Source organism: Ursus americanus, chromosome 23 (assembly GCF_024610735.1).
Source record: "Ursus americanus isolate L20-20 chromosome 23, mUrsAme1.1.p, whole genome shotgun sequence".
Lineage (NCBI taxonomy): Eukaryota > Metazoa > Chordata > Mammalia > Carnivora > Ursidae > Ursus > Ursus americanus.
Window position 1 is genome coordinate 5,304,770 of NC_142149.1, and position 26,379 is coordinate 5,331,148.

General features: G+C 55.6%; 1 protein-coding gene and 2 long non-coding RNA genes across 12 annotated transcripts; 2 read left to right on the forward strand and 1 right to left on the reverse strand.

Annotated features, from left to right (window-relative positions):
- Nucleotides 1–235: 235 nt before the first annotated feature.
- On the forward strand, nt 236–3,731 carry LOC123803207 (uncharacterized). The gene is made up of 3 exons (XR_006782781.2): nt 236–2,461; nt 2,842–2,956; nt 3,168–3,731. It is a non-coding gene; the product is annotated as an uncharacterized LOC123803207 (long non-coding RNA).
- Nucleotides 3,732–5,654: 1,923 nt separating this feature from the next.
- LOC123803109 (uncharacterized) lies at nt 5,655–9,407 on the reverse strand. Of its 2 annotated transcripts, none has more exons than XR_015721238.1 (3): nt 9,186–9,407; nt 6,729–6,874; nt 5,655–5,789 (listed from the first exon to the last, which is right to left on the reverse strand). It is a non-coding gene; the product is annotated as an uncharacterized LOC123803109 (long non-coding RNA). The 2 variants fall into 2 exon arrangements; XR_006782751.2 differs by having other exon boundaries at nt 5,686–6,093.
- A 105-nt stretch (nt 9,408–9,512) lies between these two features.
- Nucleotides 9,513–25,983, forward strand: EXOC7 (exocyst complex component 7). 9 transcript variants are annotated; one of them, XM_087854084.1, is made up of 22 exons: nt 9,513–9,657; nt 9,851–9,916; nt 11,241–11,425; nt 11,620–11,725; nt 14,178–14,400; nt 15,815–15,982; nt 18,371–18,463; nt 19,377–19,445; nt 20,413–20,558; nt 20,818–20,970; nt 21,222–21,320; nt 21,617–21,679; nt 21,936–22,002; nt 22,187–22,387; nt 22,703–22,741; nt 23,494–23,559; nt 23,826–23,946; nt 24,168–24,263; nt 24,989–25,052; nt 25,283–25,324; nt 25,435–25,568; nt 25,809–25,983. In XM_087854084.1, the coding sequence occupies exons 1-22, from the start codon at nt 9,598–9,600 to the stop codon at nt 25,909–25,911; spliced, it is 2,364 nt and encodes a 787-aa protein (XP_087710210.1). In that variant the 5' UTR covers nt 9,513–9,597; the 3' UTR covers nt 25,912–25,983. The 9 variants fall into 9 exon arrangements, with proteins under 9 accessions (XP_087710210.1, XP_045670146.1, XP_045670148.1 ...); XM_045814190.2 differs by lacking the exon at nt 22,187–22,387; XM_045814192.2 differs by lacking the exons at nt 22,187–22,387; nt 22,703–22,741.
- Nucleotides 25,984–26,379: the final 396 nt, after the last annotated feature.

The following is a 26,379-nucleotide window of genomic DNA, read 5'->3' on the forward strand; positions in this document are numbered from 1 at the left end:
TCGCTTCCCCAGCCTGTATCCCACAGGCTCGCAGTGCACCCTAAATTCCCAAATGTTTCCAAGAGGGCAATCTTCTTATCTCCGAACTTAGCCAGCAGGAGGGGTGGGGCGCACCCTGAGCAGGCTGTCAGCCCCCTGAGGCAGGCCGCCCTCTCTCTGCTGCCTACAGTAGGTTCTCGATCAGCGCCCTTGAGTTCATGCTCCAGTGACTGAACCTGCCCTCCGCCCAGAAAGATCCACCCTGCTTATAGGGAGGGCACGTGTGGGGGCATTTCCGGGCCCCTGCCCCAGGAAGAGGGAGGCAGAGGCCCTGCACTCCACTGGGGTCTCCGCTCTGCTGAGCCCGCGGGCGGCCGGGGAGTAGCCGGAAAGCGCTGAGTCACGTTCAGGGCATGGGGCCCCGGGGGAGCCCGGCTTTCCGGGCGCGGGGCTGTGGGAGCGCGCGGGCCGCCCGGGAGTTTGGGGCTGCGGGGGCGCGCCCCAGGGCGGTTGGGTGCAGGGGGCGGGGAGCGCTCCCGGGGTGGAAGGTGTAGGGGACAAGGAGCGCGCCCGGGGTGGAAGGTGTAGGGGGCGGGGGCGCGCCCGGGAAGGGCAGGGGACGGAGAGCGCGCGGGCCGCCTGGGGGTTCGGGGCTGCGGGTGGGTGCAGGGGGCACAGCAGTATCCGGGCTAGGGGGTACAGGGGGCGGGGAGCGCGCGGGGGCCGCCCGGGGTGGGTGGCGGGGGCGCGCCTTGGGGGGGTGTTCGCCCATCACCCCCGCCGAAGGCAGCCGGGCTGCCGGCGTCCTCGGTTGCCAGGAGCCGCGGGACCGAAATGCGGCGGGTGCCGGCGGCTGACGTCACCGCGCCTGCTGGCCCGGATCACCCTCCGCGAGCCCCCGCCCCCCCAGCGGCCGCCTTGGCCGCCCCGCTTCTGCCCCCACCCCCGTGTCCTCCCGAGCGTTCCTCATTTGCTGGCTTCGTCTCCAAGTTGCTGTCTTCAGGGGCCCCTCTCGCCCCACTTCTCTTCCACCCATCCACCTGCCCTTGGCCGCTCTCTTCCTTTCCTTGCACCCCCTGGACATTCTGGCAGGTTCCAGTTCCCGGGAGCCGCGGAGAGGTCCGTGGGTGTCGGGCGCCCCCTCGCGGCCCCCTGCGCCCGGCCTCGGGCGTGGGAGGAGACCGGGCACTCGCCCCCCAGCACCCCTACCCGCCCGGCTCTGGAGTGCAACTCCTGGGTGGGCGGGGGTCGCGCGCCTCCCAGCGGCCCGCGTTCGCAGGGTCCTGGAAAGCTGAAGATGCCCCAGGGAGAGCAGGCTGGAGAGGGGCAGGTGTTGCTCCAAGCAGAGAGAGAGGGAAGGCCTGTCTCCCATTTCTTCACACGGTTTTCTGTGGAGCCTGCTGGGAAGTCCGTGGTCTGACATGAAGGGGAGGGGAAAAGGGGTGAGAGTGAGTTGTGGCCGGGACAGAAATGGGGAATTGAGTCTGCAGTAAAGGGACAGGGAGTGGCCTGCTAACCCTGGAGGCTCTGTAGCCACGACGAATCACCGGGCCTTTGGGGACTGGGCTCCCCAGGTGGCTTCCTGCCAGGCCCTCACCCTGCCTTCGGAAGCACACCCCTGCCTTCTCCAAGCAGGACTGACTGGGAGCTTGAGTTTGAAAAGCTAATAGGAAATTTCCCTCAAGTGTTGGTTGTCCTCCAGATCCACACAGTGGAGAGCCTCTTGCCTGGTGGCCAGTGACAGAGCCAGCAGCCAGTGGAGGGCTCTCCCGTGTCCTGGAGGCAGAAGTTCCCCGGGCCCAGGGACAACACAGGGACCCTGGCATGTCCTGGGTGCCTCTTTGATGCACTCTCCCACTTTGGGATCTAAAAGGCCCCTGGCCAAACTGACTTCTTCAGGATCTCACCAGCAACCCTGGCGGTTAGGGCCTCCAGGCGTATCATCTAGCCAGGATGTGGGACTGCGCTCGTGGCCCTGGCCTGTCCAGCTGGTCCCAGGAAGGTCATTCCCATGTTTCTGTGTGAGCCAGCCTGTAACGTCTTGAGAGACAAAATGGAGGGTCTGCTTTCCAGGCCTGAGTCTGGCATCTTCTAGACACTTCCGGACCTTCCAGACACTTGGTTTCCCCTTCCTTAAGGGCAGCAACACCACTTCTCCCCCATACACATCCGGGTTGTTGTGAGGACTCCAGGAGTAACCGTTAGGAAGGCTCAACGTGGTGCTAGGCACAGGGTGGTACTCGTGCCACAGGCCTACTTCCTAGACTGTGAATGTGGGAAGTGTCACTCACATGTCCCCTCAGCCAGGACCTGTGGCTCCTGCTCTTTAAACAACCCATCCAGCGTTTGGCGCGCACCACCTGGTTGATTTCGTCAGCCTTTCCTCGATCTTGAAGAACGACCTCAGCCAGGCCGAGGCACCAGCCAGGCTGCTCCGGGTGCTGTCAGTGACTCAGGACTGGTTTGGGGCAGACAGAAGGAGGTAGGGGCTTCCCAAGGTTCTGGATGAACCAACAATTTGGAAGTCAGAACACATTCCTTTTGTCCCCCCGCCCCCCGGCTTTATTGAGATTTAGGACACGTTTCTAGCAGTGGTAGCTGCAAACACCGATATGGCTCCTACCAGACCCCATATATAGCCAGAAAGCTCAGTGAAGAGCTGGGGTGGGCACTGCGGAGCATTGCTTGAGCACCTACTGTATGCCGGGCCCTTTATATATGCCGAGTCGCTTCATGCCCACGGCGTGTTGGTCAGCAGGGCCTTCCCTTCGCAGCACCAGCGAGTGGCTGGCAGGGCTGGGAGCAGGCCAGGCCCTCTCGCCTCACAGCCCGGCTCTCACTCCCCGCTCTGTGCCGTCGTAGCACCGGCTGGGATTTCAGCAGGACCAGCCACCTCACGGAGCATACGCCTTTGAGACGATGTGTCCAGAGCCGGACTCCCACCTGCTCCACAGACCTCTCCGGGGACCCGCTCTGGGTAAGGTGACAAGGCCGGCGGGGTGGAAAGCCGGGGTGGGGGGAGGGTCTAAAGAAGGGCGGGAGGGGGGTAGCAGTTCTTCTGGCCACATCCCTGCGGGTGTTTCTGCTCCTTGTGAGTATGTCGCTGTGCTTCTGAGGGCAGCGAGGCTCACAGTTGCCTCCGGAGACGCCCCCGACCTCTTTCCCCTCGGCTCCCCGCTCTGAGACAGGTACCCACGAGCTTAGCTCGCCGCTTTGTCTCTCTCCGTGCCCCGGTCCTCCCTGGCCCTCCTGCCTGGAGCCGTCCTGCACCGTCTACTGGCTCAGCAGACATTTGTCTCTGTGTCGGACCGGGCTGGCGCTGGGGAGGCGGCCCGTTAGAAGGCCCGCGGGGGCCTTCCTGTCACCCGCGTGACTCCATCAGCTTCCCTCTGGCTTTTGTCACTCGACTGTGAGGACCAGTTGCTTCTTGCCTGCGTTTGATCTGCCCTCCAACGGGGCTCCCTGGGGCCTGGCCACTCCTCGGCTCCAGCTCTTGCCTCTGCGGCTCTTCCTGGAAGCGAATCCAGCTCTCTGCTGGTCACTGGACGGGCTCCACCAGGAGGACCCTGGTCCAGCTTTCCGGACCCCCTTTCCGAAGTCACACTTTGCCTCCATCCCTCAAGGGGGCAAGGTCCCAGGCTCTTTGAAGACCTGAATTCAAACCAGTTTACTCAGGGGACATTCAATTTGCAATTGTGACAATGATTTTAAAGTCCACCTACAAATGAATAAATAAATAAAACAGAGACTGACTAGAAACTTTTGGGGTTTTTTTTTTGAGAAGACAAAAAAAAAAAAGAAAAGGTCAAGAAGGAAGTATGCAACATTACACGTATTCAGCAGTAAAAGTTATGTTGCTGTAACTGGTCTGATCCTGGTACTGAAATAGGGAAAAGTAGTTCAGTGGAACAGAATATACTCCCCCAAAATAGGTCCAAATATATACGGAACTTATTTATGATACAGGTACCATCTCAAACTAGTGATTGAATCATGAATTATTGAAGACATAGTATTGGGACCACTGTCTATCCATCTGGGAAAAATCCAGATGGCTCAATGATGTAAACATAAATATGTGTGTGTGTGTGTGTGTGTGTGTGTGCGTGTGTGTGTGTGTGCGTGTGCGTGTGTGTGTGTGTGTGTGTGTGTGTTTCTTCAGCTGGATTTAGTTTTAGGGTGATGCTGACCTCATAGAATAGGTTTGGAAGTATCTCCTGCTTCTCTTTCTGAAAGGGAGTATAGAGAACTGGTATCATTTCTTCCTTAAATCTTTGGTAGAATTCATCAGTGAAATTATCTGGACTTGGTGCTTTCTGTTTTGGAAGTTTATTAATTACTGATTAAATTTCTTTACTAGATATAGTCCTATTCAGATTCTTTACTTCTTTTTGTGTGGGTTTTAGTAGGTTGTGTCTTTCAGTAAATTGGTCTGTTTCACCTAAGTTATCAAATTCCAGGCATAGAGCTGTTCATAATAATCCTTATTATTCTCTTAATGCCCATGGGATCAGTAATGATGACCCCTGTTTCATTTCTGATATTAGTAATTTGTGTCTTCTTTTTTCTTGATTAGTCTGAGTAGAAGTTATCAGTTTTATTGATCTTTTTAAAAGAACCAACTTTTGATTTCCTTGATTTTCTCTATTAATGTCCTGTTTTCAATTTCACTGATTTTTTTAAGATTTTATTTATTTATTTGACAGAGATAGAGACAGCCAGCGAGAGAGGGAACACAAGCAGGGGGAGTGGGAGAGGAAGAAGCAGGCTCATAGCGGAGGAGCCTGACGTGGGGCTCGATCCCAGAACACCAGGATCACGCCCTGAGCCGAAGGCAGACGCTTAACCGCTGTGCCACCCAGGTGCCCCTCACTGATTTTTAATGCCTATTATTTCTAATATTCTGCTTATTTTGGTTTTCATTTTTTTCCCTAACTTCCTAAGGCTGAAGCTTAGATTTACTGATTTCTAGATTTTTTTTTCTCTAACGTATCCATTCAATGTTACAAATTTCCCTTCAAGTACTGTTTTCACTGCATCCCACAACTTTTTAAAAAATATTTTTTTATTTATTTATTTATTTGAGAGAGAGAAAGAGCGCGCGTGCACATGAGCACGGGGGTGGTGGTGATGGGGAGGATCAGAGGGCAAAGGAGAGGGAGAGGCAGACTCCCTGCTGAGCAGGGAGCCCAACAAGGGGCTCTATCCCAGAACCCCGAGATCATGAACCGAGCTGAAGACAGACGTTTAACTGAGCCACCCAGGTGCTCCCGCATCCCAGAACTTTGGATAAATTCTTTTTTCCTTTTCATTTAGTTCAAAATTAGACATGAGATGCATTTTCTCATCTCTCAGATTGGCAAAAATGTTAAAGATTGATAATACTTAGTGTGGGTTTAGGCGTGGGGAAAGAGGCACGTTGTACATTGGTATTGGAAGTATAGACTAGTTCAGCCATATTGGATGGCAATTTATACATCTCTATACAGAATTTAAAAGTATATATTTTTTTAAAGATTTTATTTATTTATTCGACAGAGATAGAGACAGCTAGCGAGAGAGGGAACACAAGCAGGGGGAGTGGGAGGGGAAGAAGCAGGTTCATAGCGGAGGAGCCTGATGTGGGGCTCGATCCCATAACGCCAGGATCACGCCCTGAGCCGAAGGCTGATGCTTAACCGCTGCACCACCCAGGCGCCCCTAAAAGTAGATGTTTTAATTGAAGAATGTATAGCTGTCCAGACAGGGGTGGTCTGCGCAGGAGGTACCAGCCATCTGTGCGTAGGGGTGGAGTTTCCAACAGCAAAAACCTGGAAATAACCCAAGAGTCCGTTAATGAAGGACGGCGTTGCTCTATTGTATGTCTTCCGTGAAACACCGTGCAAAGGAGGCAGGAGATCTCTGATACTGATCTTGAAAGATGATCAAGGTACAGGGGGCACCTGGGTGGCTCAGTTGGGTAAGCGGCTGCCTTCTGCTTGGGTCATGATCCCAGGGTCCTGGGATGGAGTCCTGCATCGGGCTCCCTGCTCAGTGGGGAGACTGCTTCTCCCCTGCCTGCTGCTCCCCCTGCTTGTTCTCTCTCTCGCGCTGTCTCTGATAAATAAATAAAATCTTTAAAAAAAAAGAAAGTATTCTGTTAGGACGCAGGCCACAGGAAAGGATGTTTACTGTGATGACATTTGTGTTAAAAACAAAACAAGAGCTTATTCTGTGTATAACATGTTTGGATTTGTCCAAACACATCGGGAAAGTGGTAATTCTGGACAAAGGGGCTTGGGGCTCAGCGGGGAGGAGGGCTGAAAACCTTCTGTTTTTCATCTTATACCCTCTTTCCAGTTTGAATTTTTAACCTTGAATAAGAATTACATTGAAAAATAGTTTTAAAACCAAACTGCAGGTTCGGGCCCACAGGTGTCTCAAAGCACGCTAACCGGATCCTTTGCACTCTCTTCCTTATAAGAAAGCATATGAAAGGCTGCCCACCCCTGGGCTCTGGATACCTTGGTCCTTTCTCTCACTTTATGTCTGAGAGGATTTCAAAGAAAAGAAAAAAACCCCCCTCCTGATCACTCTGTTGGATGGCACTGTTGATGGCCGGTGGTTTCTCAATGAGCAAGACAGGCAATTTTTGATCATTACCGAAAAAAAAGAAAATGTGTCTCCTTAGAAGGGTTTTAATGGAAGGTAATTTAAACTCCTTATGTTTAGAAACTAGAGCAACTGAATCATCCATCTACTGTACTTACTGTTTTAGTATTTTGTGTTTTCTTTTTTTGCAGTGCGTCAACCATATTTCCAACGGCTGTCATCCAGCCATAGGTGTGTGATCTGGCATGCACAATGCCAGTCTTGTGCCAGGCCCAGGAAACATTCATTTGGAGGAATTATATACCTGGTTCCTCGGGAAGAGCATAAAGTCTGGAATTAGGAAGCTACCAAACTAATGAACAAACTGTTGGGGGACAGAGTGCATCCACCCTCCTTTCCTCTGGGAAGAGAAGCTCTGTGAGCGGGCAGTGGGGGGCCTGGCGATGATGGCCACCTTTGTGCCACACAAGTGTCCGAATGAAACACCGTTTTTGCTAAGGCAGCTTGTGCTGAGTATAGCTGGGGACAGCGTTTACGGAATTAGCGTCTACTTGTCAATACATGCCTGACGTTGGGTTGAGAATAATTTATTTTTTTTTAAAGCAGACTCCCCGGTGAGCAGGGAGCCCGATGCGATGTGGGGCTCGATCCCAGGACCCTGAGATCATGACCTGAGCCGAAGGCAGACACTTAACCGGCTGAGCCACCCAGGCACCCCATTTTTAAAAAAGATTTTATTAGGGTGCCTGTTTCTCCCTCTGCCTGCTGCTCCCCCACTTGTGCTCTCTCTCTCCCTCTTTCTCAAATAAATTTTAATGAATTTATTTGAGAGAGAGGAGAATACTTTAAACTCATCTTTCATTCTGTTTACCTTTTACTAGGTATGATTGTCATAAATATAACCTGCTTTTTACAATGGATTTTCTTGAAAATCAGATTGGTGGTTTTGCATAGCAACAAACAGCACTCCTGAGTCACCCAGCATGGGGAGGCGGGGCGCAGCCTCAGGTCTGTCCTCTCCCCGCCAGCTGTGTTGACTTAGTGCCCCTGAGCTCTCTGAGCCTGAGCTTCCTCATCTGCAGAAGGGAGACAACAGCTGTGCCTGACTTGTAAGTTTATTGTGAGGATTAGACAAGATAACGAGTAAGGATGGTGTTTGTAACAGAGATGGACAAACAGAAGGCTCTCAATATAGGATAGCTGGCTACCAAATTACACTCAGTGAAGGAATTTGAGAAAATACAAAAAAGCACACGGCTATGTAGTTTATTTGCAAAAAATGCAATGATATTGTGCCAAGTTCAAAGTATTTGTCCATGAGCGTAGGGACCCTAAGACTTACAGAGCAAGACGTTATCAATATTTTTCTTGAGCATCTACTGTGGGCTAGGTGCTGTTCAGAGAGGCAGGCTCTCTGGGCTGCTCCCCCGACTCCAGAGTCCCTTTACCGTGGCCCTCCAGGCCCTCACTCTGTACTGTGGCACCTAACTGTTTAAGCTTTCCCCTTAGTTCTCAAGACTGCATAGACTTCCCAGTGAGATCATCCCATGTGCCCTCCCACAACGACTCTGCCTTTTTATCTCCATCATCTGCAACAGGGCTGCACTTGGAGATTTCCTTCAATCCCACTTTCCTGGCCACCCACCAGATCTGAGATTGTTGCCCTGCCCCAGCAGAAGAGCTGCCCAATCCCTCTCCAGGCTCCGGGTCCCATTTCTTCCTCCTCTTGGATGTGGTGGGTCCTGCAGGGGCCTTGGGAACACTGGGGCTTGGTACCCCAAAATATTGTCCCCCACCAGCACACACCTGTTGTCTATCCCTTTCTGCTTGGATGCCATATCCACAGAGCAACTGAGCAAAGCCACTTAGCTATTCACCTCTCCAAGGACTAGGGCTGCAGGCAGGGTGGGCAGGGAAAGGATGGAGGAAGGAGTGACATTAGGTTTTGCAGGAGCTGAGTCTTGGGGTGAGAGCTGAACATCCAGGCCTGCAGGAACCTTGATCCAGGAGTGTCCCCACTGGAGTTGTGGTTAGAGGAGGCTCTGGGCAGAGGAGTTAATTCTGTTTTGGAACTCTGGAGAAGGGGCCCTGCCAGCCCCCCAAGCCTTTCTGATTGCCCCAAAGCCTCTATGAGAAATGCTCCCTGTGTGTCTAAAGCGGGGCAGACAGGGAACCATCTCTTTAACTGACAATAGTTAAGGGTCTGGGCCCAATCCTTCATACAGGTTTGAGGTCTTTCAGCCTTCCCCTTGCACCTTTTCCAGATCTAGGTGAGCTCCCAGCAGAAGACACTTCACCAGCAGCCAGGTTCTCACCCCCAACAAATAAAACCACAGAGCTCTCTCCAAGACAGACGCTCTAGGGTGACTCTTGGACAGCACGCTCCAAGCCCCCCGGGGACCGATGCTCCCAGGACGCCGCCAGCCAGCCCCGGGACTTTGGCTGGGCTCTACCCAAGCCAGGTTCATGGTTACGGATGCCACCGGGGCCATGGGCGACCACTGTCCCCATCCCCCAGCTCGGGGCTTGCACACAAGGCCCGCCCCATACTTTTGCGTAATGCAGGGCAGAAGGACGAAGCGACTACACAAGCCCCTGGTTCATCAAATGACCACCTGTTCAGCGCCTGTTCAGCGTGTGACACGCTCTGTGCTGAGGTCTGCGGGGAACGCGACATCCGACATCCGTGCCTGGACACAAAATGCAAACTAGGGAAACAAACTTGCGGCCTTCTCCAGCAGCCTTTGTCAAAACGGTCGGCCTTCACACGAAGACCGCAAGTGAACTCCAGCCGTCCCGCCGAGGGAGCTGTGAACCTTCTCTGACAAGGCAGAGCTCCCGCACTGACCACACCCAACATGGCCACCTGCCCAGGCCCATTATTCAGCTCCGCTTGCCACTCCCAATATGGCACCACTAGCGCGCTACGGGGCGGGGCCAAGGGCGGAAGTGGGTGTGGCAGGGACGGGAACCGAGAGGGCACCCAGAGACAAGGCACAGGGCAGTGGAAGCCGCTGGGCCGAGGCGATGATTCCCCCGCAGGAGGCGTCCGCCCGGCGGCGGGAGATCGAGGACAAGCTGAAGCAGGTGAGGCTGAGGATGGAGAGCAGGTGAGGGAAGGGGCCGAGATGCGGGCCAGGGCATTTACTTAGGGAGGAGGCAGGGCTGGGAGGGAGCACTCCCTGCGAAGAGATAGGGTTGGGGGCGAGGCCGTGGGGCTGGGACGCGATGTTCTTTAGCCTCCAGCTTTTTGTGATATGCTCCCCTCTGCTTCCCCCAGGAGGAGGAGACGCTGTCCTTCATCCGAGACAGCCTGGAGAAGAGCGACCAGCTCACCAAAAACATGGTGAGTAACCCCTCAGGTGGGAGGGGCAGACAGGCCTCCAGACTGGAGGAGAGCCCTTTTTACATAAAGCCAGGGGTTCGAGCCTGGGTCCTGATGGTGGTAATGTGTAGGTTTCTCTAGCAGCAGTGTGGGGTGTCTCTTCTGTGGCTCCCTTCCCCTTTTTTGCCCCTTCACTGAGGATGCCGCAGCCTCTGCTGGCACAGACATTCAGCTTTCTGTCCAAGCTCTCCATTCTTCATTCTCTCCTTCCGCAGACATTTAGCAAGACTGACAGGTGGGCTGGGTACTGGTCGTGTGTCATCCTCAATTCAGGTGATGATCAGAGGACAAGGGTGACCTGAGATTTTGAGATTACTGAGGGCAGGGAAGACTCAGCCTTCACCTCAGAAGGCTTTAGGCGTAAAAGGAGCTTTGGAATCCGAGCTGGGATCTGGTCCTCGCCCCTCCACTTATTTCTGAGTGGCTCCTGACTGGTAACACTGAGCTTCAGTCTACTGAAACAGGCAATGCCAACCTCCCAGCACGGCTGCGAGGTCATAGGAGCCAATGCGTGGGAATGCATCTTGCACCTGGTCTACAACAGGTGCTCAGCAAATAGGAGTTTCCTTCCCAATTTCTAGAGGAGACTGGAAAAGCTCGTATTGAGTAGATACAAACTTTGGGTATGTGTTTAGGAACACAGCCTTAAAGTCCTAGTCCTTATTTAATGAGATTCGGCCTTAGAGAGGGTTTTGAGGGTACTGGCAACGCATTTGAGGTTACCCTGTGTGAAACTACTTCTTGTTCAGTCTAGGAAAGCTTCAGAGAGAAGTGAAATTGAGATTTGGCTTCAGAGGGTGGAAGGGAAGCTATCCTGGGGTGATTATCTTAGAAGGAGTTCATTTGATGCATGGTTTGCCTTCAAGTCAAACTTCGTCCAGTATATTTGGACCACCTCCTATGTGCTGTCCACATGGTAGGTGCTAGGGATACAGTGGCGAACACATCTCTTTCTCATGGACTTTACTATCTAAAAAATCAGAGGAGAGGCGCCTGGGTGGCTCATTCGGTTGGGCATCTGCCTTCGGCTCAGGTCATGATCCTAGGGTCCTGGGATCGAGCCCCGCACTGGGCTCCCTCCTCAGCGAGGGGCCTGCTTCTCCCTCTCCCACTCCTGCTGTTTGTGTTCTCTTTCTCTCTCTGTCAAAATAAATAAATAAAATCTTTTTTAAAATAAAGGAAGGAAGAAAACCAGAGGAAAGGCAGCAAATGTCAAAGACCTCGTGGGTGGGTGGAAGCAGTCCTAGGACAACCGTGAGTCCTGAGACTGGGCTGTCCCCTGCAGGTGTCTATTCTGTCATCCTTTGAGAGCCGCCTTATGAAGCTGGAGAACTCTATCATCCCTGTGCACAAGCAGACAGAGAACCTGCAGCGGCTGCAGGAGAATGTTGAGAAGACTCTCTCCTGCCTGGACCATGTCATCAGCTATTACCATGTGGCCAGTGACACTGAGAAAATCATCAGGGAGGGGTGAGCTAAGGCCAGAGGCTCACACTGCTAACACCTCTTCGGCCAGCGACGCTAGACTTCAGATGGGAGGGTTTGAACGTATTTGAGCCTGGAGTCCCCTGTGTTAACGCTCTTCTCTTCCAAACACCGTTCTCGTGGTCCTTCATCTTCATCTTCCATCTGCCCCGGGGTGACGCAGCTCTTTTCCTTCACAGCCCCGCAGGCAGGCTGGAGGAGTACCTGGGGAGCATGGCCAAGATCCAGAAGGCTGTGGAGTATTTCCAGGACAATAGCCCAGACAGCCCAGAGCTCAACAAAGTGGTGAGGGGCCAGCGGGCTAATGTGGGAGGTTTGGAGACACCAGTCCCCGCCCTGGTCTCATGAGGGACACTGGACCAGCTTAACGGAGAACATGGTGGAAGAAACGGTAGTACATAATACAGTGTGCGTACTGTAGGCACTAAGAGTCCTGCCTCAGAAATTATAGCTGTGCATTCTTAATACATTTTTCTAATTTAAACTATGAATTACATATCAAATATAAATCTAACATTTGATTTTTATACATATGTTTGTGTTTTTTTCTGTTGTGGTAAAAAATCCGTAATATGAAATTTATCATTTTAACCATTTTTAAGTGAACAGTCCAGAGGCATTAAGTACATTCATGTTGTGCGCCTGCTACCACCATCCGTCTCCAGAACTCTTTCCATCTTCCCGGAATGAAACTCTTACCCACTAAACACTAACTTATTCCTCCCTTCCCCCAGCCCCTGGCAACCATCTTTCTCCTTTCTATCTCTATGAATTTGACTCCTCTAGAAACATGCATTCGTGTTTTCATGTTTGGTTTTTTTGTTTTCTCTTTGTGTTTAAGTATTAGAGGCTGTAGGTGACCAGAGCAAGATGGGGTAATGCTGGGAAGTGAGGTTTACTCAAGGCACCGAGGGAAGGGGAGAATACAGACAGGAGAAATGGTGGGAGCAGAGCCCCAGACATCCCAGACCGGGAAGAATATTAGAGGAAGGGCCAGCTTGGACCCAGTCACCTGGCATGCCTTCCTGGTGGCACCACAGTTCTCGCCCTGAGTGCGTGTCTCGCCCAGAAGAGGGAGTAAGCTGAGAAACGGAAGATGGGAACCTGGCCTTTCTCGAACCTGGAAGCTTTTGCTTAGAGCAGCACTTCCCAGTGTTTCTCCCATCAGGGTCTGTGATGGAAATGAAGACATTCATATGTCACACTGGGTTGAACTGGTAACCAGCCAGTGGTCTCTAGCCACCCAAGGCCCAGCCTCCTTGCCTGGAGGACCGATGGGATCAATATCTTGGCATACCAGTCACCAGTGGGGACACACCAGTGTCGTCAGTGCACTGCAGCCCGTGGGTGGGGGGCCTGTCTTGAGATTGGGGTGTCAGGGATCTTTGTTTTGGGGGTCACGGCCAAGTTTGGGTCGTAGAGTGAGGAGCTGTACTAGAACTTGGGTGTGGGGGTGGGGTGGAGACAGAGAATGCAGAAGACGTGAGCCATAGATCTCCCCAAGAGGACATCCTCCTCTTTCAAGCAGGGACACTCCAACTCCTTGCTCTCTCGTCTTCGAAACATCTTGGTTGCTATTTAATTCACATTCCATAACATTTACTCACTTCTAGTACAATCACAGAGTTGCACAATATCACCGGAACCGATTTGAGAATACTTTCATCACCCAAACAAGAACTCCGGCAAAAAAAAAAAAGAACCCCGAACCCATTGACAGCCACTCCCCTCAGCAGCTCTCCCCAATCACGCAGCCTCTGCTAGTCACTGGTCTACACTCTGTTTCTCCAGATCTGTCTATTCCGGGCTTCTCATAGGAATGGAATCATATAATATGTGACCTTTTATGTCCGCCTTCTTTTGCTTCACATAATGCTTTGAAGGTTCGGGCACGTGGTGGTTCGTGTCAGTTCTTCATTGGTGGTGTGGCTGAGGAATGTCCAGTTGTGTGGATGGACCACGTTTGCCACTTGATGGACGTTCCACTTTTTGCCAGTTACGAATAATGCTGCTGTGAACCTTCTCGTGTACTCTTGTGTGGATGGATGTTTCCTGTTCTCTTGTATGTTCTGTCTGTCTCTTATCAGGTGTATAATTTTTGGATGTTTTCTCTCATCCTGTGGGTTGTCTTCTTACTTTTTTGATGGTGTCATTTGCAGGACAGAAGCTTTTCATTTGACATAGTTCCATTTATCTGGGTTTTTTCTTCTGCAAGCCTTTTTTCTTTTTCTCTTTTTTTAAATTTTTTTATGTAGTGTTCCATGATTCATTGTTTGTGTATAACACCCAGTGCTCCATGCCATGCGTGCCCTCCTTAATACCCTTCACCGGGCTAGCCCATCCCCCCACCTCCCTCCCTTCTGAAACCCTCAGTTTGTTTCCCGGAGTCCATAGTCTCTCATGGTTCGTCTCCCCCACTGATTTACCCCCGCTTCATTTTTCCCTTCCTTCTTCTAATGTCCTCCCTGCTATTCTGCAAACCCTTTTCTAGCAAGAAGACACAGTGGTGGCCCAGTGGGAAAATCATTGGCCAATATTTGTGAAGCACCCGCTTCTTATAAAACTTTGAGGTGCACCTGTGAACATATATTTTGAGGAAACATGAGGCAAAGACATAAGCAGAGAGCGCTTCTTGGTGTTTCTTCTCCTGGTTAAAGGAGGTGAAGGCAGAGGAGGGGCCGGCTGGATGCTGAAGCAGCCGAACCCTCTCCCTTCCTTCCTCCCGTCGTCCCCGTAGAAGCTGCTGTTCGAGCGCGGGAAGGAGTCGCTGGAGTCCGAGTTCCGCAGCCTGATGACCAGGCACAGCAAGGTCGTGTCCCCCGTGCTCATCCTGGACCTGATCAGCGGCGAGGACGAGCTGGAGGCGCAGGAGGAGGTGCCCCTGGAGCACCTGCCCGAGGGGGTGCTCCAGGACGTGACCCGCATCTCCCGCTGGCTGGTGGAGTACGGCCGCAACCAAGGTGAGAGGCCCCAGGTGGCAGGGCCAGACCGAGTGGGGGCTTTCCCCCCTTTATTTCTTTAATCCACCTAGATTTCTTTTCATAAAGAGACGTTTAATAGGAAATGATATACGAGAAATCAATCTGTGGCTTACAGGACTGTGTGACCATGTCCACGGCTCCTCAGCTGCACTTTGGGGGGCTTTGGGCTCAGCAGGAAATTTTTAGAGAGAAGACGGAGGCCAGTGGGCAGCCTCCAGATCCCTGGGCTTTGGCCCATTTTTTACACTGGGGCTCCTTGCAACACATCGGTTGGGAAGTGCTGAAATGCAGTGTTTTCTTGCCCGTTTGCATTGTTGGATTATCCGTTCTCCAGTATTGATAGAAAGTGCTGCAGTGAGCGTACTTATGTGGTTGCGTTCCTTATGTAGGGAGTTCTTTGAGTGTTTTCTCAAAGATGCCACTATCAGGTAGAAGTGTCCAAACAGCTTTGTCCCTTTCTGCCTTTGCAAGCTCCTCTCCAGGTGGGTGGGGCCAGTCCAAAGAGCCATTAACGGTCCCATGGCTCTTTCTTCTTCATTAATTTTATTTATCTTAGGGCTGTCACGGTCCTTTTGTAGAAAAGTTGCATGTCACGAATGGCTAAAGATGTAGTGTGTTTTTCATTCACTGACATTCATTGTCTCTTTACCTCTAAATTGCTCACATCCTTTGATCCCTTACCAAGGTGAACCTCGATGTTAATTTTATTTATTTATTTTTAAAAAGATGTTATTTATTCATTTGAGAGAGAGAGAGAGTGTGTGCATGCAGGGGGGAGGGGCAGAGGGAGAGTCATAAGCAGATTCCCCGCTGTGTGTGGAGCCCGACGCAGGGCTCGATCTCACAACGCATGAGATCATGCCCTGAGCTGAAACCAAGAGTCGGACATTCAACCGACTGAGCCACCGAGGTGCCCCCTAATTTTATTTTATTATTATTATTTTTAAAGATTTTATTTATTTATTTCTCAGAGAGACAGCCAGCGAGAGAGGGAACACAAGCAGGGGGAGTGGGAGAGGAAGAAGCAGGCTTCCCAGCGGAGCAGGGAGCCTGATGCGGGTCTCGATCCCAGAACGCCGGGATCACGCCCTGAGCCGAAGGCAGACGCTTAACGACTGAGCCACCCAGGCGCCCCCCTAATCTTATATTTTTTATCGAAAAGAACCTTTACCTACAAAACTTACTTAGCAGTTCTGTTGGGGGATATTTTCCCTTTTAAGATGGCTTGATTTGGGACCAGGCTCTGTGGGTGGCTGGGAGCCATAGCCGATGCTAGGAACGAGTTAGCAAACTGAAAGAGTGGGTTCTACTGCTGCTCTGCCCACTGCCTCTAGAGGGGACAGAGAGGCAGGGACCCCAGCTGCCACAGCTCTGTCACCCCCTCTCTCCTCAGATTTCATGAATGTCTACTACCAGATTCGCTCCAGCCAGCTAGACCGCTCCATCAAGGGCCTGAAGGAACATTTCCGGAAGAGCAGTTCTTCCTCTGGGGTTCCCTACTCCCCTGCTATCCCCAACAAGAGGAAAGACACGCCCACCAAGAAGCCCATCAAGAGGCCAGGTGAGCCCCCACCCCGGCCCAGTAAGCCCCAGCCAGAAAGCTGTGGGACCTGCGTGGCCTTTGGCACCTTGGGGTTAGCAGCGTCGGCCCCTCCAGAGCTTGTCTTCACGGTGACCCCCGACTGTAGGTACAGAGGACAGAAAGCAGGTGTCTCCCCATCTAGCAAGGCCCCATCTACTGAGGCTCCATGCTCCAGGTGAAATGTCCTTGCACGTCAGCGCAGCCTGGCTGTCCCGGGCTGCCAAGCGACACTGTCTTCAGCTGAAGGAGAGGCTAGGATGTTGCAGGGCGAGGGGCCGCCAGGAGCCGCGCCAGGGAGAGAAAGCTCGAGAGCCAGGGGCCGCTTCCACCATCACCCACAGTGCCGAGCTGTGGCTGCAGGGACTTGCCCAGCAGGGCCTGTGGGACCCACCCCTGTGACAGCAGGCTGTGTGTCGCGTGTTTCTTGCCTGTGCCCCTCAGAGAACACTTGCTCCTGCTCAGGCCTTTCACTGGGGTTTGGAAAAAGGGCAGCGTAGAGGCTGCCCTCAGGGGCCCAGGCGAGCAGAGGACTGGTGGCCCCTGCAGGAGGCGCACCGCCTCCTCCCCTCCAGTGCGGATCTCCTGGCCGTCACCCAAAAACCTGCTCCTAACAGTGACTGTGCCGAGCCTGGGCCGCAGCTGCCGGCTCTCGGTCTGTCCCTGTGCCTCTGTGCGTTGGGCAGGGGCTGTCTCCCTGTGAGGCTATGAGGCTGCCTCCCTCTGCTGGTCTGGGCTCTCTTCCCCATCTCTAATCTGACAGGCCGACGGTGGGAGGGCCCACACCCGGTCTGCACCACCCCCGGAGTGCTGGCTGGCCATGGCGGGGCTCATGGTGGGCCTAGTCCGTCTTTGGCTTATGGGCCCCAGAGGGAGACTCAGGCGGTGAGGATCCCTGTGGTTGCTGCAGAGTTTCAAGAGTTGTCAGCAGCCGGGGGTCAGGACCGATGGGAACTAGGGAGCCAGGTCCCTGGTACATCTGCTCCTGGCTCGGGGGAGAGGAACAGGGAGGGCTCAGTTGGTCGGTAATTTAATACCAATCTCAGCGTCTCCGAGGTCATTGGGCACCTGATGTTTCTGACGGCTGCCCGATCAGTGTCCCCGGTCCCCATCCCCACCAGCATGCCCGTGTGTGGGCTCATCTGCTGCTGGTCGGCTGCGGGGCAGGAATCCGATTCACTCATTAGCAGGACAGCTCACTGAACGGGGAGAACACAGGGAGACAGATGCTGCGCCGGGGCCCTGAACTTGGTCATTAGTAGCTAATTGTCACATGGGCCAAACAGAAAGAAAGGAGTCACTCCAGACCTTGTCCCTTCTCCCCCAGCTTTTTGGGGGGCTGCCAGAACCCAGGCAGCCTCACTGTGTTCAGAGACACGGCTGGGGCTGAGGGACGCAGGAGTCTCCAGGGAAGACGGACCAGAGTTACGTGGGGGGGCCTCCTCCCTGCTCCCGGTGCATTTTATTAACAAGGCAGCTGTCCTCGTCTATTTTAAATGCTATTTTATTTCCCCCATTTTCTGCCCTGAGATGTCTCATTCCCACAGAGGTGGCTGACCCCGGAGGCTGTAGGCGCTGTGGTTTTGTTTTTGTTGATTTCATGTGTGATACTAACTGTTGTTTTTTTCCTCCATGCTGAGAGCATGCCCCTGTCTCCCGTCCTGCCTCCGGCTCTGTGTGGTGGCTTCTATTAACCCCCGACCGAGCTTCTGAGTTTTCTCCAATTGCTTTGGGGGTTCAGGTGGCTTTGGTGCACGGGGCCAGGCTGCCTCAGGGTCTCCAAGCCTTCTATCTTGGGCACCCCTCTCCCAGGAAGCTCAGTCCTGTCTCACCAACTCCCAGCCTCTGCTTTCCGTCGACCTCCGTGTGTCCACTTCCCAGCACTGAGCATGCCCGGAACTCTGCCTCCTAGTGTTTTGGGCCTCAGGGGTCCCCAGACTCCGCCAGCCAGGCTGTGCCCTCTGGGTGTGAGAGCTTCATCGCCAGCGCCTCCATCCTGAGCCCTGGTCTGTTCCGACTTAAATGCCACTCAGTAGTGTTTTTTGGTTTTGGCTTCTCCTGATGGATCTTTGCCCATCTCATCTCCTTCACCCGCTGCACTTCCTAAAGAGAATTCAAATCCAGAACAATGAGGGTCAGGAGCAGAATCAGGAGCCCTGTGTGGGGCACGCCCCATGCCCGTTCCTTCCTGTCCATCCGCAGCACCTCCGGGGGTCCTGGAAGGGGCCTGCTGGAGAGATGGCGTGTGGGCATGCTCACTGTTGGGGGGCCGGGTGTGGGGCTTGGGGGGGCAGGTGGAGGCCCGCTGCTGTTTTCTCTCACTCATTTCCTAGGTCTTCTTGTCTCCTCTCTGTGTGGCTCTGGTGACAGGGACGATCCGTAAGGCTCAGAACCTTCTGAAACAGTATTCCCAGCATGGTCTAGATGGGAAAAAGGGGGGTTCTAACCTCATTCCTCTGGAAGGTAATCACCCTGTGTTCTTCTCCTGTTCCCTCCTCCTCCACCATGTGTCCACTCTCGTGGCAGGGCAGAGCCTCCAAGCCCCCAGGAGGGCCGTGGGAGAGTCCGTGAGAGGGGAGCAGGGGTGGGGGCAGCAGGTCCCCAGTGCCACTCACTCCAGCTGGCACAGGGCAGGTGTCGTGGCCTTGGCCTGGTCCTGTCTGGCTGACGGCAGCTCTGCCCTCCCTGAGGCCTCCTACTCCCTCCCTCACTGTCTCTGTCCTCATGTCCTGTTTGAACTCGGAGAAAGTTCTTTGTCACGGGCAGCCCTTTCACGCTCAGACCAGCAGTGGCAGGACCAAGCTGGCCTAGGCCTCCGGGCCACCCCTCCTCCTCCAGCTTTAGAAAGGGGAGTGTGTGCCTCGAGGGGGATGGGCAGCCTGTAGGCCACGTCCCTCCTTGCCTCCTGTCAGAGGAAGGGCAGCCCTGCCCTGGTGGACCTGACCCTTCTTCCAAAGAATAACCCCGGGGAGCCAAAGGAGGCTGTCCCGTACACTCAGCAGTGACATTTCTCTAACTGCGAGTCTCCCAAATATGGTGAGGTGGGCAAGCCCCCTGGGGCCAAGCATCAGACCCTCCGCAGCTGCCGGAAGCTCTCCAGAACCCTCCTTGGTCGTCCCTCAGGCTTTCTCTTAGCCTCGGGCTTGGAGAACCAGCTCTTGAGGTCTGGGGCACTGCAAGTCAGGCTTGAAATGGCTGTTCCCAAGGTGGTCTGCGGCAGAGGAGGGGCTCAGAACCCTCTCTGGTGCCCCTTTCCCTGCCCTCCCATCTCACGTCCCCTCCTGGAGACCGAGGGCTTCTTCCCTGTCCCCAAGGGGCAGCCCGCCCGGCCCCTGGATAAACGCTGCTTGTGTCTGTACGGCCGACGTCTCGCTAGGTCACGAGCATGATTTCCGAGTTAAGCACCTGTCCGAGGCCCTGAACGACAAGCACGGGCCGCTGGCTGGTGAGTACCGCAGCCCAGCCCGAGGGCAGCTGCCGCTGCCTTGGCCGCGGTCCCCAGAGGGCTTTGCTCTGAGGATGAGCCAGGCCTGTTTGCCTCTCTCTCTCAAGTCTCTCTTTTGGGCACTAGGTCTCCTTGCCTCTCTCCAGATGGGAGTGTGTGCCTGGCTCTCAGGGCCTGGGCCAAGGGGAGAAGCTGCCGCCACTTCAAGGTGGCTCCCTGGAGGGCAGGGAGCCCTGACATCTGACTCCAACAACAGCTCCAAAGCTCTGACTCGGAGCCCGTTCCTTTGCTTATGGGACCAGGTTGCCTGCGGGCGCCCCTTGCCCCAGCCTCCGCTGGTGGGACCCGGGTCTCCTGGGGCAGCTGACCAGCAGGAAGCCCTACCTTTCTGGGACTCATCGCCCCTTCTCAAAGTTTGACCCCATGCCAGTTAGCCTCCTAGGCCATTGCCCACTGCCTTCTTAGACATTCCAGAAGGTCTGGAGGGGCTGAGAACTGCCTTCGGTGGCCCGGCATTTTCTCAGATGGGTGACCACGGTGCCTGCCTCCTTGAGGTGGGCACTGCCATTCACCTACCCCAGCCGCCCTCCTTCTGGTACAATTCAGAATCCTCAGTCCCGGGGACAGGTACACTGTAGCCAGGAAGCCGGTTTAGGGCCCTCCCCTCTTTATCCGTTCATCCGTCTCCCCACCGCCTCTAGTACCTGATGTCTGGGACATAAACATGGTCTGGCAGAGCTGAGAACGAAGCCGGGACAAAGGCTGGGTTCAGCGCCGTGTTTTCCCTTCAAAGCGGTCGGGCTCGCTGGAATCCTCTAAGCTTTCTGCCAGAACAGTTGGCCTCCTCCCCATCTGCTGCCGGCCTGGGCTACAGGCCAGGAGCTGGGGAGACCCAATGCCCCCCCCCCCCGGCAGGGAGCGTGGCTGCCTCCAGACCAGCCACTCAGGGACACTGCTGTCCCCCCAGGGAGAGACGACACGCTGGACGTGGAGACCGACGCCTACATTCACTGCGTCAGTGCCTTCGTCAAGCTGGCCCAGAGCGAGTACCAGCTGCTGATGGACGTCATCCCCGAGCACCATCAGAAAAAGACCTTTGACTCCCTGATCCAGGTCCTGCCCCGCCCCGCCCTGTTTCTGGGCCCCAACCAGATGCCCCCGCAAAAGCTGCTGCTGCAGAAGCTGGAGCTCGGGCCAGACCTGCCGTCCAGTAGCCTTCAGCTAGAGCCACTGCCTCCACTGTGGGGGGGGGGCTCCCCACTGCCGTCCCCCGCTGAGGCATGGTGCTTCCCCCAGCCCCTGACCGTCCCTGGGAGGCAGCTGTCACCACTCTGCCCCCTCTGTGAGCCGCGTCCTCGCTCTGCTCTCTCAGGATGCGCTGGACGGGCTGATGCTCGAAGGGGAGAACATTGTGTCTGCTGCCCGGAAGGCCATCATTCGGCACGACTTCTCCGCCGTGCTCACTGTCTTCCCCATCCTGCGTCACCTGAAGCAGACCAAGCCTGAGTTTGACCAGGTGCTCCAGGTATGTGGATGGGGGAGACCCTTAGAGACCCAGGGAGGGAGACCTGTGCTGCCTGGCCTGGCCTCTCAAGGGAAGCACCTTCTCCGCCCTCACAGCTCTGCTCTGAAGGTGAACGGAAGCAGCTTCTGCAGGGCCTTGGGCAAGGGGACCCACTCGCGGGGTGACGGAACAGGAGGGGAGGCCCTGCAGGGAGGGGCAGGGGAGCAGCTGGCAAGGAGCGGGGTCCGCTCTGCAGCTGTGTGCTTCCTTAGGGTACGGCCGCCAGCACCAAGAACAAGCTGCCGGGCCTCATCACCTCCATGGAGACCGTTGGAGCCAAGGCCCTGGAGGACTTTGCCGACAACATCAAGGTGCTCTCCCTCTCTCCGGGGCCACCTGCGGCCCTAGGAGCTGTGGGCAGGACCGCCAGGGACCTGTCTCAGGAGCTCCTGCAGAGGGCAGGCCACCAAGAGGGGCTGCTAGTCTCCTGTCAGTACCCACTGGCCTCCCTTTCTTTCCCAGGGGCTGCGGAACCCCCAGGGGGTGACGCTCCTGCCCCATTTTCCTGTTCTGTCTCACTGGCCTGCGTGCCTGAGGGCCCTGACCCCCGTCTGCCAGGAGGCGGCACCAAGAGCAGGTTCTGGAAGCGGGGCTGTTCTTTCCACAGAATGATCCGGACAAGGAATACAACATGCCCAAGGATGGCACTGTGCATGAGCTCACAAGCAACGTAGGTGCTGCCCAAGGTCTCCTGGGGAGGGAAGGGGGCCCGGCGTGGCCCAGAGCTGGCATGCTGGTGGCGGGACGGATGGCAAAGTACTTAGTGTCTCCAGTAGGGCAGGAAGCTTGCCACCACCCTTTTCACGGGACAGACTCCTGGCCCTGCACTTGCCCGGGAATGGTCCAAGGGGGTGCGTTTGGGAGGAGATCTGATCTTAAGGTCCTGCCTTTGACCTTCTTCCTGGACCTGTTTTCTCCCCACACAGGCCATCCTCTTCCTACAGCAGCTCCTGGACTTCCAGGAGACGGCAGGGGCCATGCTGGCCTCCCAAGGTACTTGGCATCTCCCAGTGGGGCCCCCTTCCCGTCCCCCACTACTCCCTCTTGTCTGGAGACATGGGGTGACTGGCCACTTCTGGGAGAGATCCCCTCCAGCCCTGTGGAGTGGGGTTTGACTGTGCCTTTCCTGACCCGACCTCCCTCCCTTCTTGCTCCTTCCACCGTCCTCGCTCTGGAGAGTGGCACTCCCTGGTTCGAAGATGCCCTGCCTGCCTCGCCCCTCCTTCCGCATTTCTCCACCTGCTCTTGTGTTCGCCTGTCCTCCCGATTAGTCTCACACAGCTGACCGTTCCGTGGGCTGGCGTCTCAGGGCCAGCCTGGTGTCTTCCCACTGACCGCTGCCCTGTCACTGGAGCTGGGGAGGTTGGCATGGAAGGAGGTTGGCATTTCTGAGCACTGAGACCCAACCCAATTTGTTGGGGCCCCCGGGCCCTCCCCCTCCCTCCATTCTGGGGGTGAGGGAGCCAGGAGCGGCCTCTGGCCTGCAGTTCTCCAGATCCCCACTTGGCTGTGTGCTCCCTCACCTTCAAGGGTCCAGCCGGGGTGTGTCCTGCTGTCTGTGTTCTGGCTGTCGCGGGGAGGGGTCTGCTTGACTCGGGGGACACGGTTTCTAACCTGTGTTTGCACTTTGCGTCTTTCTCCCTTCTTTGTCTCTCCCCCTTTCCCTCTGAGTGCACTGCCTTTCACTCCGTAGTTCTTGGGGACACATACAATATTCCTTTAGACCCCCGAGGTAAGCAGCAGGGCTCTGCAGCCCCATCCTACCCCTCTGAAACCCCATGGGTGATGTTCCTTGGGCCGGAGGCATCTGGACAGACTCAGGACATACTGGGAAGTGGGGGTCAGGGGAGACATGGGCTTTTTCGGGGTACTCCCAACTCTCTCATCTCCCTGCAGGGCCACTTTCTGTCCCTAAGCTTATCCAGGCGGCACCCTGGGTGCACCCTCCAGGCTAGCCCAGCACCTGCCTGCCCCCTCCCTCCCTATACACCGCCGCCCCCACCCCGGCCTCCCGCTTGTTCAGAGGGGCCTGGTAGAGGAGGTTGTGGGAAGTTGGGGAGAAGGGGGAGAGGCCGTGGGGAGCCCACTCTAAGACCCTGCTGTTCACAAAAGGGATAAGTGGGCCTTGTAGTAGATAGCACCCAGCATGAGTCGGGGCTGGGAGGGGGGCAGGCTTCCCACTCCTGTCCTGCCTGCCTTCCTGCCGATCACGGGCCAGCTCGTTAACCTGGCCAGCCGTCACCACAGAGGGGCTTGCCCTGCTTCCAGGACAGGGCTGAGAGAGCTCCCTGCGGCAGGCGGGAGCCCAGCAGCTCGGCACACAGCCGCCCACCCCCACCGCCTGAGCGCCTCTGCGTCCAATCTGCCTGAGGAAGGCTCAGGGGCCCCCCCAGGGTTTCCGCAGCCGCTCCTGGGGCTGAGGGAAGGCCAGAGAGGGTCCTGGCTGCTTCCTCAGCTGCAGTAACAGGCCTTCTCTCCTCCCAGAGACCAGCTCCTCCGCCACCAGCTACAGCTCCGAGTTCAGCAAGCGTCTGCTGAGCACGTACATCTGTGAGTGCCGCCCCCAGCGCCCAGCTCCCTGCCTTTTCCCTTCCTTCCTTTGCGCCCTCCCGCTACTTCCGGTCTACTCCTGACCTCGGAAATTGTGACCTAACTTCCAGTTTAGGGGCCGAGCGGGGCTGGGCAGAGGGCTCCTGAGATGGGTGGAGTCCGGAGTCAGGAGGGACAAGGGCAGGGCTTGGAGTTGGTTCGCAGGCCAGGGATTGGGTCGTTTAGGTCAGGGTGCCCGTGGATGTAGCCGCACCCTCCCTGTGCAGGTAAGGTCCTGGGCAACCTGCAGCTCAACCTCCTGAGCAAGTCCAAGGTGTACGAGGACCCGGCCCTGAGCGCCATCTTCCTGCATAACAACTACAACTACATCCTCAAGGCCCTGGAGAAGTGAGTGGCTCCCACCTGCCCCCACCCGCCCGCCCTCCCTCCCGGGGCTGCCTATGCCCTCTGCCTGGCCAGGCGGGGAGGGCAGCGCTTTACCCCTTGGAGTCCCAGGACCTGGGGCGGTGTAGGGCAGGCCCCACGGTGCTGCTGCAGAGACCAGCAACCTTTGGGCCCCCAGAGCCAGTTCGGTCCTCCTCTGCTCCCTCCCTACCCCCCCCCCCCAGGTCTGAGCTGATCCAACTGGTGGCTGTGACCCAGAAGACTGCTGAGCGCTCCTACCGGGAGCACATTGAGCAGCAGATCCAGACCTACCAGCGCAGGTGGGCCCCCACCGCGTCCTCCCCGTCACCCCCACACTCGTATCCATCACTCACTCTTCCTGCCTGAGCTTCAGTCAGAGTGGGGTCAGTAACGGGGAAGTGCTCCCCTGTGGGCCCAGTGCTCCCTTGGCTGTTTAACCACACGGACAGGGTGGAAAGGGAAGCCCCCACCGTCCACCACCGGCTGCTAGGGGCTGCTGTTGCCAGCCTCTCCGGAGGCTGGGTGCCAAGGCTGCCTGACAGAAGTGTGGGAACGTGAGGCCAAGCGAAGAGCAAGGCTGCAGCAGCACTTGGACTTGCTGGGTCTTGCTCTGCAGTGCTCCCACTGCTCCTCATCCTCGTTTCTCCTTGGCTTGTGTGTCTCCCTTTGTGTGTTTCTTTCTGGGATTGGTCTCCGTCCTCCTTGCTTTGTCTGTCCTCTGCTCCCTCCTTCCTTTCTCATCTGCTTCTCTGGCTTTATTCTCCAGGAGATCGACGTGAAATGCAGCTGCTAGTATTTGTTCAATTTATTGAATTCCGTTTCCTCTTCTTAATTTTAAAAGCCACCAGCTTGAACATTTTCTTTTCCCAAGGGAAAAATCTCAGTTGTGCTTCTTAGTTGTGACCCCGATCGATTGCCAAGCTTCCCCTCCCCTAGTAGATCAAGAGATTTAAAAAACAAAACAAACCAGCCTGTCCCTGAGGCTGTCCCTCTTCTGCCTTCTGCTTCTCTCCCCACCTGGCAGCTGGTTAAAGGTGACTGACTACATCGCCGAGAAGAACCTACCTGTGTTCCAACCAGGAGTCAAGGTGGGCAGAAGGCCTGGGCTGGGAAGGGGTGTCTAGCAGATGTGATACTTTTCATCACGTCTCCGGGAAAAAATGGACAAGCATCCCGCTGGGATGAGCCAAGGATGCTTGTGGTCATCAGGGCAGCAGGAGGAAGGGCTGGGCTCAGGTGTTTGCGGGGAAGGAGCCAGTGGCCGGGCGGTTCTGCTCTGAGGAACACTTTCTCTGCCCTTTCTCCCCCCCCCCCCCAGCTGAGGGACAAGGAGCGGCAGATGATCAAGGAGCGGTTCAAGGTGAGTTGGGGTCCTCCCCCCTCCACTGCTCCCTGCGGCTGTTGCAGGGACACGGGCCCAGAGTCTTTGTCTTTGGGTCACTTCTGTATCCACCTATTTTTGGTGGCCAGGGTTTCAATGATGGCCTTGAAGAATTATGCAAGATCCAGAAGGCCTGGGCTATTCCTGACATGGAGCAGAGAGACAAGATTCGCCAAGCTCAGAAAAACATTGTCAGGGAGACCTACGGGGCCTTTCTGCACAGGTGAGCCCTCTGTCTCCACCTCCCCAGCCCTGTGCCCCTCACTTCCACTGCTGGGTCTCTGCTCTGTTCCTCTTGAAGGAAACACGGACGGGCGTGTGGGTGTGGGTGGCAGGGCCAGTGTCCTGGGCTTCGCTGTGGGGCCAGACAGGGCCGTCACTCAGGGGCACCCTGTCAGGAGCGCCCTAGGCTGAGGTGGCGCCGGGGGCTGCTAGCCTGGCCCTGACCTCAGCGCCTGGTCAGGTATGGCAGCGTGCCCTTCACCAAGAACCCGGAGAAGTACATCAAGTACCGCGTGGAACAGGTGGGCGACATGATCGATCGCCTCTTCGACACGTCTGCCTGAGCCCGCTGCTGTCCCAGCCTGGGTCTGCCAGATCAGCCATGTTCTTGCACAGATAAATCAGTGTTACCTTGCCTCTGGGCCTGGTGAGTTTGACGTCCTTTGGGACAGGGACCTTTTTCCATCCCTTCTCCAGCCCGGAGCCCTGTCCCCGAGCCCTCGAGTCCTGATCTGCGTTTCTTCCTGGAGCCCCCAGACCAGCACTCTGCCAGAATACTGGGGTTCCTTCCCGCCTTAGGTCTCCTGACCCTGAGCCTGCATGGGCCACATGATGGCTTCCAGACAGGAAGGGACAGAAGAAAGACAAAGGGCCTGTGCCCACAGCTCCCTCATGTATACGAGCGGGAGGGCAAACAGCCCACCTCCAGCCCAGAAACGTGGGTAGGGCCCAGAGGGGCAGGCCACAGAGCAGCCAGCGGGCATGGAGAAAAAGCAAGCGGGATTGTCCCGCTCATGGATTTAGTGCAGAAA